This window comes from Panthera uncia (genome assembly GCF_023721935.1).
Source record: "Panthera uncia isolate 11264 chromosome B2 unlocalized genomic scaffold, Puncia_PCG_1.0 HiC_scaffold_24, whole genome shotgun sequence".
Taxonomy (NCBI): Eukaryota; Metazoa; Chordata; class Mammalia; order Carnivora; family Felidae; genus Panthera; species Panthera uncia.
In genome coordinates, this window is record NW_026057580.1 from 86,724,793 (window position 1) to 86,744,929 (window position 20,137).

Consider the following 20,137-nt stretch of genomic DNA (forward strand, 5'->3'; position numbering starts at 1 on the left):
TTTTAATTTTATTTTTGGGACAGAGAGAGACAGAGCATGAACTGGGGAGGGGCAGAGAGAGAGGGAGACACAGAATCGGAAACAGGCTCCGGGCTCCGAGCCATCAGCCCAGAGCCCGACGCGGGGCTCGAACTCACGGACCGCGAGATCGTGACCTGGCTGAAGTCGGACGCTTAACCGACTGCGCCACCCAGGCGCCCCTAAGAATTGGTTTCTAACTAGCTATCAACATGTAGATTTACATGTGGCCAGAGTAACAGGGTTTAGAAGAGCAGAGACCTGAGGTCTCTTTGGTCCCAAACCCATTCTTCTCCTGTCTCCCCGGTTTGGATTTCTCGGCCGAGCCAGCCTGTCTCCATCAAAGAGAAACAAGCTGAAAAACACGCAAGTGGTAGGAAGTCCCATTTCACCTCCTAGAATTTACCAGAAGAAACGAGGCAGATACGGGAATGCTTAACAACACGTGGCTTAGGCAAATCATTCTCTGCACTCTGTTTTATGCAGTTGTAAATAAAAACAGTCAAGTCTTAAATCTTAAAAAAGCACATGGAAGTACCTGTAAGAATTAAAAGTGTATAGCACCCAGCAGTTAAAAATTATGTCAGAGACTATATACTGACGTGGAAAAATCTTTTATCAGAGCAAGCAACAAAACAAACAACAAAAAATTCCTCACAAACTGATACCTATAGTGTGATCCTACTGAAAAAAATGCACGAGTTCTAGTGCTCAGAGATGTTTTTTTTTAAAGAAAACAAGAAAACGTATCAAAAAAGCAACAGTGCCTATTTCCAAATAAAGAGAGTTCAGTGGTTTTTGTTTTTTCCTTCTGTTTGCTTCTATTTTCTATGATGTATATGTACGTCTTTTGTAACCAGGAAAAACAGTCGAATAAAGGAAGCCACGGAGGAAAAAAAGAGAGCGGTGCAAACATGAAGCACTATGCAAGTACGAAGCAGGAATGATTCACCCGAGGCCCAGGGAGGGAAGAGATCTTTGGATGGAGGGGCTTTCCAAGAGATTTCTCTAATCATAAAATCTGAGGTTCCTAGGCCCCATCCATCTAGGGAACCGTTGGTTCCCTCCGCATGTGGACCCTGGACACACTTTTCAAAACCACACCCATCTTTCACCTTACCTCTTACTCTCCTCCTTGACTCTCCTCACTGTGTGATCACCCGAAGTAGTGTCAGGAAGCACATGATGTTTATTAGTGGCATCTTCCCAACCCAAACCCTCTCTCCTATCACCTAGTCCATCATTCTGCCCTCTTCCCACCTCTCCAATTAGGCTGTGGGGGTTGCATCCCCTGGGGCCTGGGCCAGTCTCTTTCGTCTTGCGAGTGGTACAAAACAGGCCCGCAGAGAGGAGCCCGACCCTCCGGCTCCTTCATTAGCCAGAGGGTTTTTCAGAAGCGGTCCCATCCACACTGCATTGGCCCTTTCTTTGGATCTGCAATCCACTCCCAAGACAGGGATGGGAGAAGGGGCGGAGAGAGGCATCACCTGGCACAGCAAAAGGTGGGGATGCAGAAGAAACCAGGACAGGGGGGAAAGATGCCTGACAGGTGAGTCTCAAGGTGAGTCCATATGAAAGGGTGTTAATTGAAAAGATTGAGAAAGAAGGGGGCAGAGGAGAGAATGAATGCTCCTTTCCATAAGCACAAACCCCACAGTTAGTCACTAAAGAAATATTATAGAGACCCTTGGGTGAGGGTGAATAGCCTTTTCCTAAAAGCGAGCTAGGCCACTCTGAAACTGGAGCCCTTTCAAAACCGTCAACAGACTGGAAAGATGCCACTTCCCATTACACATTGACAGTACCTTGGCATGATGTAGGTCAACGCCATACATGGAGAGCCTCTTTGCATTTTCTAAGAACTGAGAATCAGCTTGTGCTGGAGATAAGCCCCTGAGGATCAAACGAAACAATATTATTTTATTGGCAGCTGCAAAGCAAACGTGGCCCAGATAGGAAAGGAGTGTATGAGCTCGGAGGGTTTAGGGTAGAGCAGTTAACCCCCCACAATTTACAGATAAGCAGGGAACAGGTAAGAAGGCTCAACTCTCAACCTCTAGAAGTTTCCTCATAGGATCCTCTACTCTAAATCTCTACCCTTCCTTTCTATCTCAGAGAATTGTTTTCGATGGTTTTCCCAGTGGGGAAATGGGTACAACATAAATTCCATGAGAATAAAAAAGTGGTTTCATCTTTCCAAAAATGGCAAATTCTTACTTCCCCCTCCTTAATTTTATTTCAGCAGGATTGATCACAACACAGATCAGAAATACCTGTATTTGACTTTACACCTATGGTAGATAATGCAGCTCACACCCGGTCCATAACTAAAATTATTTCCATTCCTGTCTCTATTCACAAGTCAACAAATTTTAGGCTCTAAGAGAGCAGGACCGTGTCCCGTTCATCTTCATAATCCCCAAAGAATTTCAGCACCTGATATTTCAAATTCAAATTATACAATAAATACCTATGGAGAAGAACCGGAATAAAGTGAAAGTGAATATAAGAAATACCGCATTTTTTTTTTTTTTTTTTTTTTTTTTTACAGAAAAGTTAATGAACGTGGCCTGTTTAAAAACCTCTAATCTTTCAAAGTTCCCTTCCAAACATTTTTGTCAAACTCTTATAAAATCTCAATTTTGCAATATGGGGCAAATTGTAATTTTGTAGCGAGAGTTTGTCAACTTGGGCTAAAAGCACATTTATTTTCATGAAGATATAAAAGTTCTCAAAGTGTAATATGGTACTTAATACGGTACTGAGTAAATCAGTAAAGTTTAGCTACTAAAAGCAAAGCTCATCTTGTGGACAGAGAAACCACCTATATATTTCATGTCCATCACTACCTACACTTCTGATTCAAACCCAGAAGCCTAGCCCTCTAGCTTTATTGGATAAAAAACAAAAGGCAGGCGGTGCCTGGGTGGCTCAGTTGGTTGAGAGTCCAATTCTTGAGTTTGGCTCAGGTCACGACGCCAGGGTTGCGGAATTGAGCCCCGCATTGAGCTCTACACTGAGCATGGAGCCTGCTTAAGATTTTCTCTCTCTCCCCTCCTCTGCCCCTCTTCCCTGCTCTAAAATAAAATTTTTTAAAAAAGGGGAGGAGGTGGGCAGAAGAAATACGTATTAAGTGCCCAAACAAGTATGGGAATATGTCTGTTTTATGTGCCCAGGTTTGGAGGGAGGAAGAGGGAGATGTCACAGGGAGAAGTAACTTTTATCCAATAAATGAAAACATTCAGGGTCATGAGCACTGTTGTTCATGTTATAGTTGTGAACACAACGAAAGGCGATCTCAAGGCTACAGGTTGTCTCGTTTAATACTAGGTGAGGCTCCAAAAGGAAACACTAGATAATCCCGTAAACAGTGCTCGGATGTCTGGCAAGTGTCAGAAGAGAAGCTGCTTCAATCCCCCGTGGCTATTCTCTCCCCAGCAAGCAAGTCACCAGACCTGTGGGTTTTATGCAGCTCTGCCACCTTCTCTTCCAGCTCCTTCGTCTGTGTGGGGGCAAACTGGAAGTCACTGAGGTCACTGCTGCCATGTTCTTCTGGATCATAGTCCCCAAGTTCAGCCTGCAGCGTGTAGGATCCCAGGAGGGCATGAGTCACAAATGAGCAGGGCAGGCGGCCGGAGGCAATGTCCTGCCGGAGCTGAAGGCACAAGAAGTATCTGAGGGGCAAGGGGGAGAGGAGGGCCGGGAAGAAATCCGTTAGGATGCAGCACCAATGATCTTTGAGTTCCAGTATTCCTCTGAAAACAGACGAGAAGGCAATGCCTTATGTCCACAGCAAAAATCGTCTTCTCTAATAAGAAGTCCACCTTGCTTCTTGGGCTCCTAACCCATGGGAATTCTGAACTGCTATTCTGGTCACAGTGTATTTATCATCATCATCATCATCATTAAGAGCTTTGTGACTGAAGATAAAAATTGTAATCACTTAGACTGTCTCCATGGATTTAAAACTGGCATCGAAATTTACATGCCCCTCAAAAGTTGCAAAGACTAATGAAAACTTAAAAACAGCTGCAGTTCTTAAGCATTTGCAAGAAGAGCTAAGGTCACCTACCCTTTATTCTTTCTAGCCTTTTTATACCAATTTCTTCTATTCCTCAGATGCCTTGAACAACTGTAAGTCTTTAAAGCCCTTACACTTGCCCATTTACTCCATCTACAGAGACAGTTCAATTTATAACAGAAAAAGCATGAGCTTCTGGGCCAGGCACAGCTGACTCTGTGCAACCTTGAGCTAGTGAATTTGCTCGTCTAAGGCTAATTCCCTACTTGTCAAATGAGAATTCTTCCGCCCTTTGAAGGAGAGGATACGAATCAGATAACATAATCAAAACATACTGCATGTTACCTAGGAGTCAGTAACTAATAGACATCATCATCATCATCATCATAATTATGTTATTAACTTATTAGAATAGTTCTTATTCAATGTTTCAAGTGGTTTTACTACAGTTACTTATAAAAGTTTCCGTTTCCACTAGATGACATGCGGAACCATGTTATTTACATTCTATGAGGATCTGGGGGCGGGGGGCACTACCAGCTCCTTTGCTGACATTTGAAAACCTGATTTCTACTCATGACTTTAACTACTTGCTAATAAGATTACCATCAATCCCTGCAAACTAAACAGCCCCTCACTCTTGAAGACCTTTTCGACACTGCCATTCCCATTAGCAGCTGGCCACTTTGTCTCTTTGCCAAGCGTGGGGCACAGTTAGCCAAGAACTTGCCACGTAGCAAGTGCTCCAAAATCTTCTGGCAGAAGGGAAGTCATCTCTCTGGCACTATGGTCTGAGGATTTTTATGCACCGCAGGAGCTCTCTAAGGAGGATTATGTTCCTTTGGTCCCTGGAACACCACAAGCAGAACTGCATTACTTTAGAAAAGTCCATTTTAAACTAGGATTCCAGGGTATCCTCTGATTCTCTAAGTCTGACTGAGAACCGTGCCAGTTCTCCACATTTCGTGACACTTTGAAGACCTAAACACCCAGATTTTCCACCTACTACTAAGATCTTGTTGTTCCATTTGAGACTATGGTCTCGACTTTTCACATTGGTCCTGTCCTGTTTTCAAAGAGAAGTCGAAAGCCCAAAACCTTCCAACAAAAACTCCAACAGGTTCCTGAATTTCCCAGCTCCCTCTTCTTCACACAGCAGGAGCCAGCATTCTCAAACACTATCCTGAACACTGCAATACTTCTGCAAAAACCACTATTGCACTCCTCAAAAGCCACCTCATCTTAAGTTTTCACTCAAGTCATAGTGAAGATTTCACTCATGATACTTAGGCCACCAGTCCAAGCAGGTGGCTGGTGTCAGGCTGCCTGCCGAGGCTTTTAGTGTTTAGGTCACCAAACTATCTCCTTTCTCTCACCACACACGGCGAGACTATTCAAGCCCCATTTAAAGGAAAAACCAAAGCACTTACCGATGCCATAAGTCGCAATTACCAGAGGATTATCATCTCCCAAACAAATTACTCCAAGAAGTGTGTGTAGAGAGAGGGTGCTAGGGCACAAGCCCCAACTGCAATGTTCGAAGGCGTTCCTGTGGTGAGGCTGTGTATCCAGAGCAACCAACCTATCCGGTTTTATGCTCCAAAGCAGCTCGAGGTGCAGTTACAAAAGCTTATCTTTACTATTTACTAGCTGAAGTTAATTCAACCACAGCTTACTTAGTATCAGAAGACCGCCATTTAGCAACAAGTAGCAAAGGCGGGGGGGGGGGGGGGGTGTGTTGGTTAGGGGCAGTGGGGAAGGCTTGTTATTTATTCCATCTTGGAAAGAAATCTCCACGTGGGTATCATGCACTCTTAAGCACCAACACAACCTGATGTCTGCCAAAACTGGCCTAGCAGAAAGCATCAAGGGCACAGGAACCACAGGAATGAATCAAAAGCAGTCTTTCAGCAAGACCTCTGGTGTTCAAAAAGTATATTCTGAACACAGTTCTCCTTGGCCATGTAACGTATGCACTTATTCTTACCAAAGCTAATAAGTCCTATCACTGGTAACCCAGCTGAATAGGGCTAATACACCAAGGCACTTGTGGACTCAAATGCTCCTTGGTTACTATTCAAACACTCAGGCACTCTCAGAATCAGTAAATGCTCCCTTGCTCCTCAACTGAATCTTTTATTTGCAACTTAAGTATATGTTTGTATGGCCCAGACAATCTCAAAGGAGATGGAAATGAAACAGCTATTGGCTAAGAAAGCCTACCTTATTAGTTTTTTTTTTTTTCTACTTTGAAATACGAGGCCCCCGGAAATATAGTTCAATTGGCTTTTTAAATAATTTCATTTTTCTACCCTATATCACCTTTGTGATAGGAGACTAGTACACAGGGACACAAGGGTTATACAACAAAAAACCATTTTAGTATTAATCTGAAATATTAAATATCAATGATTTTTGTAAGTGTAACGTAAGAAACAAAGTTGCCAGCAATATAATTTTTTTAATATTCTATTACTCAACTATAAATGGAGAATTTAAAGTAAAAAAAAAAATTTTGAAACTAGAAACATTTCCAACCATTTTGGAGTATGCTCATTTCCAAGGAACTTTCTAGAATTCAACTTATGAAAAAATATTTTGGCTTTAATCCTGAAATTACCATTATTCTCCCAGGGCACAGAGATAAATGAAAGCTCTAAGTAAAAATTTGTTTTAAAATGTAAGTATAAAGTACCTGGTGATATCTTCAGTCAACTGAGAAGGATCAGGAGGATAAAACTTCACATTAAAGGTGAACAGCCAAGGAGGATCTGTAATTATTAAATGTGGGTATTTACCCAACCAGCAGAATGACCACTTATTTTGATAAAAATTAAAGGTTAATGTTCAAACAGTACATACTACTTCCACTATATGTCAGTTTGGAGAGTTTCATTGTTTGATTTTAAGAAAACTATTTACAAAAACAAAACAAAATATAAAAATTATACAAATAACCCACTATGAAAGAAAAACAGATTCCCTTTTTTTAAATAAACACTTACTAAAATACTTTCAATGTTTTGTATGGTGATATATTATGCAAAAATTTCAATATAACCTATATGTAATCATTCTGAAATAAGATTTGTTTTAACCACAGACTCTCCAGATGCCAAATATCTCCTACTGTTTAAAGAGGAAAAAAAAAAAAAGTATTTTAGGATTTACACATTGTTGACAGAAGGGAGATAATGATCAATTGATCACTATAGCTATTCAAGAAAATGATTAATGGTCTCTTAATCCCATAACGAAATCTCAAAGAAGGGAGTAGTAAAACATCACAATACTTTATTTTTATTTATTTTTTTTTAAGTTTATTTATTTATTTTCAGAGAGAGAGAGTAAGGGAGGGACAGAGAGAGAGGGAAAGAGAGAATCCCAAGCAGAGCCTGATGTGGGGCTTGAACCCACAAACCATGAGATCATGAGCCAAAACCAAGAGTTGGACACTCAACCGACTGAGCCACTTAGGTGCCCACACAATACTTTTTAATAGTGTTTATTTATTTATTTTGAGGGGGGAGGGGCAGAGAGAAAAAGAGAAGCAGAGAGGGAGAGAGAATCCCAAGCAGGCCCTCACTATCAGCACAGAGCCTGATGCGGAGCTCGAATTCACCCGTAAGATCATGACCTAAGCTGAAATCAAGAGTCGGATAGACGCTCATCCGACTGAGAAACACAGGCACCCCAAACATCACAATACTTTAAGACAATAAAATTATTCCCAGGGTTTACAGAGTAGGTGTAAGTATACTCCTATAGAACATATGCTTGGGCTGCACTGTGCCACAGAAGTGAATATAACAACCATCAGAAATGACTTATTAAAAGTTAAAACATTGCTATCTCTGCACTAATGTTTAACTAATGTTTGATATGTCATACTTTGGATAGCTTTAAAGAAAAGAAAGAAAAAAACACACAACTCTGGGCAGAAGGCAAGTATTATTTTCCCTAAATGGATCCAAATAAATCCACTGGCCAGAATTCAGGGTTATGCTCAAAGTTCCTAGTATTTCTAAATAGAAACAAAGTATGTTCATGGTATTTCATTCCATCCACATTTGAAGGCCTCATGGTTGCTTTATTTCAGGGACTTGAAGAAAATTTTACTGAATCCCATTCTCTTTTCCAACATGTCCTTTTGTTCTCTTCTCCCCATAAGTACACTAACTTCTCTCTCAGAAGTCAACCCGTATGTGTGGAATGGCTGCTAAGAACACACGTGCACCTGTATTGGATTTAGGTTCAGTGCCTCACCATTCCACTTCCAAAGCCAATCCTGAATTTCAGTTCTGTGTCACACATTTAAAATATCATAGGGGCGCCTGGGTGGCTCAGTGGGTTGAGCATCCAACTTCAGCTCAGGTCATGATCTCGCAGTTCATGGGTTCAAGCACCGCATCAGGCTCACTGCTGTCAGTGTGGAACCCACTTAAGATCCTCCGTCCCCCATCTCTCTGCCTCTCCCCTTCTTGTACACGCGCTTGCTCTATCTCTCTCAAAAAATAAAAAACATTTTAAAACACCTTTGAATAAATAAAAACAAAACAAAAACAAAGTAAAATAACATAAATGGGATATAGGACTTTCCTGAAGAGTGAGACTTCCCTGTCCTATATATAGTGCCATGCTGGGCGGGAATATGGACTTCTTCAGGGGGCTGCTAACCCATAATTAAGCTGAGTCACCATAGGATTATCACTTCCTAATGGATCCTTATTTTTTGTTTTCTGGGTGTTAATTAACAAGAGCACATGCTTGCCTGGATAGGACTACAGGGATGAGTTTCTAATAGAACATTTATATTTTAGCCCTAGTAATGCTATACTTTTAGGGGCACCTGGGTGACTCAGTCGAGAATCCAACTCTTGATTTCAGCTCAGGTCATGATCCCACACTTGTGGGATCAAGCCCCGAGTAGGGCTCCATGCTAAGCATCGCATCTGCTTAAGATTCTCTCTCTCTTCCTCTCTCCCTCCCCTGCTCAGGCTCACTTACTCTCTCAAAAATAAATAAGTTTAAAAAAAATGCTAAACTTGGGGTGCCTGGATGGCTCAGGTGGTTAAGTGTCTGACTCCTGATCTCAGCTCAGGTCCCGATGTCAGGGTCGTGAGTTCAAGCCCCATGTAGGGCTCTGCATGGGTGTGAAGCCTACTTAAATAAAAACAGAAAATTAAAAAAAAAAAAATTTTATATATATATATATATATACATATTCATATTTTTATTTTATATATATATATATATTTATATTTATATTTATATTATATTTATATATTTATATATATATATATATATATATATATATATATATATATATGTATCTTGTATATAGCAATCACATGCAGGTCCCATATATATAGTCTGATCTGTGTACATCTGAAGAAAATTTCAAGGCAAATTTTAAACAGGAACCAACAGGCTGTTGGTTTTCAAAAGTAACTGAAAAAAAGATTAATGTTTACTTTTGCTAATTGCCCATTAACTGAAAAGTAACAATAAAAGCCTGGCATTGGCTGGGTGAAGATAAAACATGCAGTTCTTTCGACCACTTTAACACAAGCAGAAAGGAAGAGGTCAAGGCAAAAGCTAAGACTTCATGTTTCCAGCCTACTTGCACCATCAGGACAGGACAGGATTCCATTTAGAAACTAGCTCCAAATCATCTGAGAAAGCCAGATCCTACTTGTTACTGTTATCCCTCTTGCCAAACCACAAGGGCAAAAGTCCTGAATAACTCTAAAAAAAACTTCACAAACCATCAAAACACAAGACCATGATTCATAATCAGCAGGAGTCTTGCCTTCCAAAAATCAGCAACCTCCATGGCTCTGAAACGAGTGGCATACGAACATAATCAAACAAAAGCCAAAACAAAACCATAGGAAGCAACTCAATGGAACATCAGTCAGGTTTCAGCGGTTATCCTATTCTATGGTTTGGGTCACTTGGAAGCTCTGGTTTCAGATAAAGTGAAAGAACCAGGCATCCGTACCTTTCCGAATTCATGCACTCTACAGTTGTGTAGGACAACCATACAAAAGACAAGGGAAAAGTGCCAAGGCTCTCTGATACACCGTGGAAGCAACTGTAAACATAACATTTCTGTGTCTAATCACTCCTTTTTTTTTTCCTCCCCTTTTCCATTATGAAGCAAGTATAAATAGATGCAACACCCAGATAATAAATGCAAGGGGAAAGAGGAGGGCTGCTGGAAAGCCAGGGACAATAGTCAAGAGACAGAGTGACCAACCATTCCAGGTTACTTGGGACTGTTTGAGTTTTAGCACTGTAAGTCCGACATCCTAAGAGACCCCTGTCCAGGGCAAATCAGGAAGGTCATTCTCTTCAAAAATACTTTTTTTTTCCCCTGAAGGAAAAGATGAGTTTTCAAGGAGAAGAAATGGGCAAAATAAGGTAGACGCTCAGAATTTCAAACAGGAGCAGAGAAGGGAAGAAAGGATAGGAAAACTACCTAAAAGATTAATGATTTCAGGGAAAAAGAAAACTAATGTGGAGTGCCTAAAATGAGAGAAGATAGATGGTAAGGAACAGAAGGGAAACACACAGATTTGATGCCAGGAAGAATAAGTAGGGGGAGGAAAGCAAACAGCCTACCCTGGGTAGGCCGGCGCTCAGGGAAACGCTTTCTCCCACGACAGCTCTGGGGGCCCCCCGTCCAGAAGGGCTGCTGAGAATCCTGTTCTCCTGCCTGAAAATTCCAGCTGTTCGTGGCTCTCTACCTTTTCTGCCTTGGTCATCCACCCGCCCGGAAGTCAATTAAGGATCCAAATCCTCCAGAGACTTTTCTGTGGTGATGATATCTCCTGGCACAGACATCTGAAAGCCAGGCACAGGCAAGACCAGGGCCTGTGGAGGGAGCTGGAGCTGGTGAGGGGGAGACCCCGAAAGTCACTTTGGGAGTCTGCCATGACAGCAAACAGGCAACGGAAGAAAGAGCCAAGCCGCACCGACTAGAAACCCAGACTCAAAGAGCATACGGCACGGCCCTGAGTGGCAGAACGACGTTGGAGAGAAGGCAGTGACCGCAGAGGATGGAAGAGATGACTCTCTGTGCTTTTCCGCCCCGAGTCTGCACTCCAGTACATCTATGAACAGTGAGCGTGTCTACGCCTCTGGGGCCAGAGACAAGCCTGTTAATTAAACTAATTACACACTTCCAAAACAAAGCAAACGAAGCAATGGTAACTGGTCGCCTGGAGTAAAATTTACATAACAGTGAAAGTTACAGACAAGCAGTGTCTACACTGGTAGACGGCCACCGTGAGGGAATATTTAGGACCAGAAGGTTAGGACCTCTAGACCAGAAGAGTCCCGAAGCCACGCACAAAATAAAGTCACGAGGCAAGAAAAATATTGTTTCCTCAACTTTGTATATGATATACATGCAAAATACAGCTGATCATTCCATCATTATTTTAGTAGTCCAGTCTACATTCCTCTGAATTTGATTAAAGACAGAAATAGATATAAAGATGAACTCAGAAGTATGATTATTTAAATACTCACTTCGTAGCTGTCTCTTTATTTCTTTTGCAGGATCTAGCCAGTTCTACAGGGGGAGGGAAAAAAAAAAAAAAAAAGGTTAATTAAGCCATAAAACATGCTCCAGAGTCCAAAACGGAACAGTTTACAGTTCACATACTTGAGTGTAAACATAAATTCCTATTCAAAGCAGCTTTCACCCATTAGCATTCCACGGGCTAAATATTGATTTGTTTTTGAATGTGTGTGTTATAAATAAAACATTAAAACACTTTTGAGGTGGGTCTCTTGGGCCTCATTTTCTTGGATCTGAAATCAAATATCTATCCAAATGATTAGATACAATATATCTACACAGTCTTTGTTCCATAGAACTCCAGCAAATAGCCCCTGTGCACAATGAAATGAGAGCCTCTGTCAAGAACGTAATTGGCTCTTAAAAGTGTATACATCAAACACAGTTATCTCAACTCCTAAAGCCAACTTCTCCTCAAACTTTCTTTTCCCCCATACCGTACAATGCTACCGAGAATACCATCAGATTGGAACTGATCGTTTCCTTCCTGCTCTTCATATAACATCCTTTTTAAACTTCATGCCAAGTTGCAAGTCAAATCATAAGGAACTCCCTTTCACTTCCCCCCTTTCTACCCTTTGAGAAAGTTAACAAAAAGATTCTAGGAAACTACTATAATATCTTAAAGCAAAAATCACCAAATTTGAACTACTAAGTTCAAACCACCTGAGGACATTAAACATTTGTCTTTTCCAGTTATCAGCAAAGATCCATCCAAAAAAACCTTTTATGTAATTTTTGTCTCTATTTTTTTAAACTTCTCCCACCTTATCCTTAAGTCAAACCTCTCAATTAAAGTTTACCCTACTTGGGGGTGCCTGGGTGGCTCAGTAGGTTAAGTGTCTGACTTCGGCTCAGGTCATGATCTCGTGGTCTGTGGGTTCGAACCCTGCGTTGGGCTCTGTGCCGACAGCTGAGCCCGGAGCCTGCTTCAGATTCTGTGTCCCCTCTCTCTCTCTGCCCCTCCCTTGCTCATGCTCTGTCTCTCTCTCTCTCTCTCTCTCTCTCTCTCTCAAAAATAAACAAACACACACACAAAAAAAAGTCTACCCTACTTCATCTTCACCAACGCAGGAGAACAAATTTTTTGAGATACATTTTTTTTTTTTCTGATTGAAACAGTTGAGCCTTGAACAATGTGGAAGTTAGGGGTGCTGACCCCCATACAGTCAAAAATCCACATATAAAGTTTAACTCCCCCAAAACTTAACTACTATAAGATTACTATTGACAAGAAGCCTTACCAATAACATAAAGTCATTTAATGCATATTTCGTATACTATATACAGTATTCTTAAAAAGAATAGAAATTCTTAAATTTAATTCTTAAAAAGAAAAGAAAATGTTAAAATCATGAGAAAATACACAACTGTACTGTATTTATTGAAAGAAAACTGCGTGTAAGTGGATCCACACAGTTCAAACCCACGTTATTTAAGGGTCAATTATAATTGGCTTTACAAGAAATAAGTTTCATTCATTCCAAAAGTATCCAAAGTAATGTACTGTAATATCTGTGCTGAAACAGAATTTTCTTCAGATATATAAAGCAAACAATGAAGATGTTTGTTGTTAGGTAGAAAATAAGAGCCTTCTGTCTTAACAATATATTGAACTGGTCAACAGAACATTAACTTAACACTATTTAAAAGTAGTAACAGGATGCTTTGAAAACAAAGCTGCATGGACCCCTGTGGCTTTTACTACACGACTCACGGCTTGCACTCAGCAGCAAGGATCTAAGGTGGGCATGTCCTACACTAACACTGGCTATATTCAAACGTCTCAATAAAGAGCTACCAGAGCTTGGTTGGGTTTCCTATTACTGGTGTCCCAGCTGCATGGCCCATTGATGTGAAGGGCCAGCAGGCGCTCCAATGGTACCTCCAGTGCTATGTCGGGGAGCAGCTCTAATTCTCCCCTTAGAAAAAAGCCTGGCATTCAGCTTCCTTGCCCGGCAGCTGCTGTCCCCACAACAGCTGGCTCACAAATGGCCGGCTATGATGAGTGCACAAGAATGAGAAAAACACATCTTTCAGTCTCTAGCCCAGACAGGGGGAAGCCAGGGAAGAGGCGAAGGAGGGTCACATGTGTTAGGGCATTTCATCTATAAACAGAGAAAGAAGAGAGTAGAAGGGAAACTACTTAACTGGTCTTAAACGACCAGACAGACCCTTCCAGAGCTCCGGTTTCATTACGTGACAGTTGTTACAGATGCCTGCTGGAGAAGGCGGAGGAGAATGGCAGGAGCGACATCATCTTCTGTGACCCCAAGGAATAACGCCATGTCCCAGTCATTCCGCATACTCCATTCTTGCCTGCAGTATCAATTTCTTGTACAAGTTACCCGACAGGTTTCTGCACAGCATGGAGAGAGTCAAAGAGCCCTACAGACCCAGGAGAATGAGGGACCAGTTTCTGTGCACCAGCCAGCCAAATTCAGACTGACCGCCATTCTCAGGCCACTTTCCACAGTACTGCCAGCCAGAATATTAGAAGACTGAAGTGGCTTCTCCCCTTTATTACAGACCCCTATCCAAATACAAAGCGGGCTAAGTTTACCCGATGTGATCAAAGACCAGCAGCAGAAGTGACTCCTGCCATCCGCCTACTGGTTTTCCCTCTGCTAACCACGCTCACTGCCACACTGTGAGTTCCACTCGCAAGGAGGAGGTGGTTCTCCCCTCCATAGCACAACTTTGCAAGGTCAGTGAGGGACCACATTACTTGTATCCTCCATAGTGCTTAGCAGGTGCAGGCAACCAGCAAGTACTAAATCAGTATCTGTTGACAGATATCATATCTGCCCACTGCCATGCACTGGTCATCTTAAAAGACCACAGGTTATAGTATTTTTATCAGATTTGCTTTTATTTGAATGGTTATGATCCTGAATGGGATATAATTTTATTGCCTAGAGTAATAAATTCATAAGTAAAAAAAAATGACAATATGAGTTTTAAAAGAAATACAAGTCTATTATCTGCGTTATCAATTACAAAAAAATAAATATATAACTCATAAACAGATAACAAATAAAAATACACTTCTCAGTCTTGACACTTGAGGAGTGCCAGATGGATCAAGAAACAAACACAAAAGGAGAGAAAAAGACACCAGAGAATGACGTAAATGCATGCGAGAATGTGTGTATGCACGCACGCACTCATGTGCATGCACACAAACACACACACACACACGATAGATTATGGTGCATAATTTCCAATTGTTTTTAAAGATTTGGCTGCCACATATATAGGCTTTGGAACTGGAGCTACATGGAGTCAAATTCTGGCTTTCACCAAGTCTATGACCTTGGGCTCATTCTTCACTTTCTTAAGCCTCTGATTCCTCAATTCTAAGATGAGGATCAAAACAGGTCCCTCATAGGGTAGTTCTTTTCAACTCTTCAACCGCCTCCTGAAGAGGAAGTACTTATGCAAAGTACTTTACCCAATGCCTTCAACACATGGGCTTTTTTATAATCATAAACTGGCCTATCACCTCTGGGTATATATCTCTTCTTCACATAATTTTATATTTCCAAAGGTGGGGTGTTATATATATTAAAGAAGTTACTATTTATGTGAATGTTACTACCCAGAAAAAGTTAACAAATCAGACACACTGTATTCATGGGCCAGATGAAATAAAAATCGGACCCCTCTTTCCTTAAAGAAAATTGTCTAATATTTGCCCTTTCTACAAAGCTACCCTACTACAGTGAAGAATCTTCCTGGAAACAAAGGCAACACATACCCCTTCTCATGAAAATAATTACCAGTATGACTAACACATACATTGAAGTGTTTGGACTAAAGTATTATCTAGCTAAGCTTTACTAAGTTTTGCCTGGTAAGAATCCATCTGGCAAATTTGTTAACACAGATTTACCCACTACCCTCCTGAAACATTATCCAGGAAAGGGGCCTGAGAATCTCTATTTTAAGTGACAGCTCCAGGCAATTCATAATCAGGTAAGATCAGGATTTTTCTCAGTGTTTAGAAAACTTTAAGGTACACATAACAAATGCAAAACTAAAAAGACCTAAAATCCACACTGGATTTCAATAAAATGTATCTTGGCTTATTAAAAATAAAAGTAAAGTACTTTGCCAGCTACACTTATGGGCAGGGACATTCATTCATTCAATTTGGTATCCCTTCTCCTCACCTTCCCCTTTTTACCTCCACTCTGTACCAAAAGTATGAACCCAATATAGATATTTATTTTCTGAATATCATGTAAACCAAGGAATAAATAAAAATTACAAGGAATCCTATCACAGGCTTCCAACAGAAGTAAACTAAAATTAAAATGGGGTCCTAGAATATTATCAACTCATCTCAGAACACAAAACTGGAAGACTATGACTCAGTTGGGGGAAAAAAGTAACATCTTTACTTTCACTAGCCTCTAACTGAAATCTAGCATTACCATCAATTATGAATGTGGGAGAAAAAGTCCTGGTTAATATCAGCACTACCTTTACCTCTGTCACTTGTAGCAATCAAAAATACTTCCATATTCCACTATAGTTAGATATTGGTGACCATCCCAAATTTAATATTTTCAGAATATTGTTTATTTCTTGACTTCCTCTATAGGCCTCTGCATTTTATTATATAGTTAAATCACTATTCTGAGAAGCAGCCCGCAGAATTCATTAGACAGCCAAAGGAATTAATGGCACAAAAAAGGTTAAGGACAAAAACCTGCATTAGAAGATTATAGAAATTTAACTAAGTAGCAAAGCAAATATCTGCACACATTGTTCTTTTAATGCTGATTTATTTACTTTGAGAGAGAGCACGAGCAAGGGAGGGGCAGAAAGAGGGAGAAAAAGAATCCCAAGCAGGCTCCATGCTGCCAGTGCAGAGCCCGATGTAGAGCTCAAACTCTCAAACCACGAGATCATCACCTGAGCCAAAACCAAGAGTCAGACGCTTTATCAACTGAGCCACCTAGCCGCCCCCAAGTGAAAAGTCTTTTCTAGACATTTTCAATACCTGTTACCAGAAAAAGGGTTAAATAAAGATGAGTTTCAATTCTCCTCTAACAACAAAAACATCTAGGAAAATATAAAACCCTGATTAAGAATTATTATATTTAGATTCATAGGATGCTGGTGTTAAGAAAATCCTCAGAGACTATATGGTCCAAAAGTCCTTGTATAACGGGAATGGCTTAACTCCTGCCTAAGTGACTATGGTTGTTGGCACACTTCTCAAATGTGAGCCACTGGCTTTTGCTACATTCCAAACTTCTACCGTCCTGTCACTTCAAAAGGATATTTGATCTCTGAGATCAGCGCTTCTCAAGCCTTAAAAGGTTTTCCTGAATCACCTGAAGATCTAGTCAAACTGCAGACTACAATTCGGTAAGTTCTATAGTACGGACCCGGAATTTTCCTTTTTAACAATCTTCCAGGTAGTGCCAGTGCTGGGGGCACCCTTGGAGTAGTATAGCCCTAGATTTCTTTCAATGTCTCTTCCTAAAAGTCAGATGCACAGAGACATTTTTCAAGACCGTCAACTGGCTTAACAGGTAGATGCCCAGACTTCACTGGCTAAATATTCTATTTTTATTTCTATTTTATAAACATTCTACAGCCTCCTGTAGAAAGCCCTAGCAGATGGTGGCTTCCATGTGCCTACATGTAAGTATTTCTTTCTCTACCCCATCACACTAAACAGCTGTATCAAATAATGCCAAGACCTACAGTCGTCATTCCACCAAGGTGCTAACCACTTTCGCCCGACAAAGAGGAACAGCCAGGCCCATCAACCAGCAACAGCCCACAAGCAGTCCAAGGGTGTGGTTGTCTGGGCCGCAGGCCACTGAGCACCACAGACCTAGATAATGACCCAGGATACTGTCACAAAATCTGTCTCCGAGTCCCTTTCCCCCCCAAAAGCCATCCAACTCGCCTAATACCCTTTCAGGCTGGATGCAAAGATCACAGAAGTTTTTTTCCAAATGCTTAGCTGTGCCCTCCTCACTTTCGGTGGTTGTCAACTTGGCCAGGTGAGAGAAGTTAAATTCATCCGACCCTGCATTACCAAATGTTAAAAGCATAAGCTTACCTAAGATCTGCATTTTTCTCTTAGGAATTTATAGTGCTGAAGCAGGTCCCCTTTATTATACCTCGGCCTAAATGAGGTCTAATAGAACACTGCCCTAATGCTGGCATTAGCAGGAAAGTTCCGGGCTTTCTACATTAGAGCAAAATGTTCACTACACACCTGGGAGAACGTGATTCAACTCTTGTCTGTGGTACGAGAACGTACAACTGGATTGAATATAGAATTTTATTAAAGAATAGTTTATATATGACAAACAGCATATTTGAGTTTTTAGTTCTGTTTTCCGGAGGGAAATGGACAGGCTATCAGACAGACACTTTAATCAATTTTCATAAAGTTAGCTGTGGATATCAACTACACTTCTAACAAGCTCCTCTTTCAATATGGCTTGAAGCAAAATAACAATCCCTGGGCTAGATGCCAAACTCTATTAACATCAAAAATTCAAGACAATGTTTTTCCCTTTAAAGAGAGTCCAAAACCCTTAATGATGGTTCCAGTTAGACATGAATACAAGAACTATATGGACTTGAAATTCCATACATAAACGAGTAACATGTTGCTTGATTCCACAAATTTTTAATGGCATTTTCCATAGTAAAGTTTACATAAAACTTCAAGAGACATTAAAAAGTTCTAACAGTAATAATGATAGATTTTCATACTTAGAGTAAATTGAAAAGCTTCCAACTCAAGATCTCAACCATGAGAAAGTACTACACTAAAATCAAAGGAGAGTTTAGATTTTTTTCTCCATGGAAAATTTTTATACAAATAACCATAGCTTTACCTCACCTTCAGTTTATAATATGTTGAAATAAGTGATTGAAACTTCTATAAATAGAGATAATATTCAGCATGAAAAAGCCAGCAGCTTAAATTCCTGTATGCTATAGTATCCTATTGTTGAAACTACGTGGGTTTCAAACACAATAGGACTGATTAAGCCAAGCTGATACAATGGTAATAACATCCTTCGGGGAAAAAAATTAGGACACCATTCAAGTCTATATTAGAAAAATAAGAGTCCTTTTGCCTAGATGTCTTGAGGACTGGTTTTGTCTACGTGAGAATGAATAAAAAATATAAAAGTCATGAAAGCAAATCAGATTATACATGAATAATTAAGTATACTGCCAATTACATGTAAGCATTAAATTTCCTGAGGTTAGAAATTTCAGAAAGCACAGCCAGTTGTTTATTCTTCTTATGTTCTTTGGTTAAAGCCTAGATAGAAGTGTGTGCCTAATCATTATATGGGCATTTTCATCCCCACTTCATAAGAGAAACTGCAAAAGAAAATAAGGAATTAAGAGATACAGAACCCCTCCAAACTTAACCTTATACTAATATTCTCTGCCTCAATGACCTGAGACTCTCCTCAACTCCAGCCATACCTTCTCATCCTGAACACTAGGTCTTCTCATCACACAGTGTCCTCCACCCTCACTAGATTTCATCATCCCATTCTCAGATACAACCCTTTCCTCTCCTGCTAAGTTTTCTACCCATTAATTTTCACAGTACCTAATCTTCAGCTTCCTTGGACTTTCATCCTTTGGCCCCCAGCCATCTTCTCCCAACCTACTAGCCCATTTCAGCTTCAGTTATGTTCCTTTCTGGGTCTCTGGTGAATAAGCAGCTGGATTACCATCTCAGCAGCATCTCCAGTTTTCTAGATCTTCTGTCCATCTTACCATCACCATTGTGAACACACCCAACTGGGAACCGCTATGATACTCCAGTTCTCCACTATTAGACCCAGGGTGCAGATGGCAATTAGAGAAAAACACCGATGTATTCTGTTGCCATCACAATTGTATGATCTCCAATCTCGGCTGGACTGTCAACAGCAATCCACATACTTGTCCTTAGTAGTCTGCCTCTCTGGGTCCCCAGTGCTACCCCCTAGTCACTCTTAGCAGACAATTTCACCCTCTATTTCTCAGAGCTTTGAGGCTGCACTTCACTTAACTAAGATTTACTTACAGATACACCACTCCTGGTCTTCCTTCTTGCAGACTCAGGGGATGAGGCTGCCCTCTTTATTCAAAGCTTATCCTCTTTCTCTTCTCCACTTCAGGAGTTTCCATCATCATTCCTTTTCCTCTCGCTCCAACCGCACCCTCTCCTTGGACATTCCCACAGCCAAAGTCGAAGTTCTTTCCATCCAAGCAAATCAGTCAACCCCCAAAATCCTTAGTAAACACTCTGTGCTGTCATACATAATAGCCACCAGTCATAAGAGGCTACTTAAATTTAAATTTGTACAACTGAATAAAATTCCACTTCACTTCTTCTGTCATACCAGCCATATTTCAAGGGATCAATAGCCATCTGTGGCTAGTAGCTGCCATATTAGATAGAGCAGGTCTAGAGCATCTCATCATCATGAAAAGTTCTATTGGACTGTGCTGGT

The 20,137-nt window shown here is 40.7% G+C and overlaps 1 protein-coding gene across 21 annotated transcripts in view; it reads right to left on the minus strand.

The window, feature by feature from the left end:
* EPB41L2 (erythrocyte membrane protein band 4.1 like 2) overlaps positions 1–20,137 on the minus strand; it is a 219,777-nt gene that overhangs the window by 59,963 nt on the left and 139,677 nt on the right. For all 21 annotated transcript variants that reach the window (XR_007462857.1, XR_007462856.1, XM_049654356.1 and 18 more), the window contains 4 exons: positions 11,579–11,621; positions 6,735–6,810; positions 3,474–3,692; positions 1,824–1,911 (listed from right to left, as the gene is read on the minus strand). Coding sequence is in view for 19 of the 21 variants with exons in the window: in XM_049654356.1 (XP_049510313.1) it covers positions 1,824–1,911; positions 3,474–3,692; positions 6,735–6,810; positions 11,579–11,621 (426 nt within the window). In the remaining 2 variants the exon portion in view is untranslated. The remainder of the gene's footprint in view (positions 1–1,823; positions 1,912–3,473; positions 3,693–6,734; positions 6,811–11,578; positions 11,622–20,137) is intronic.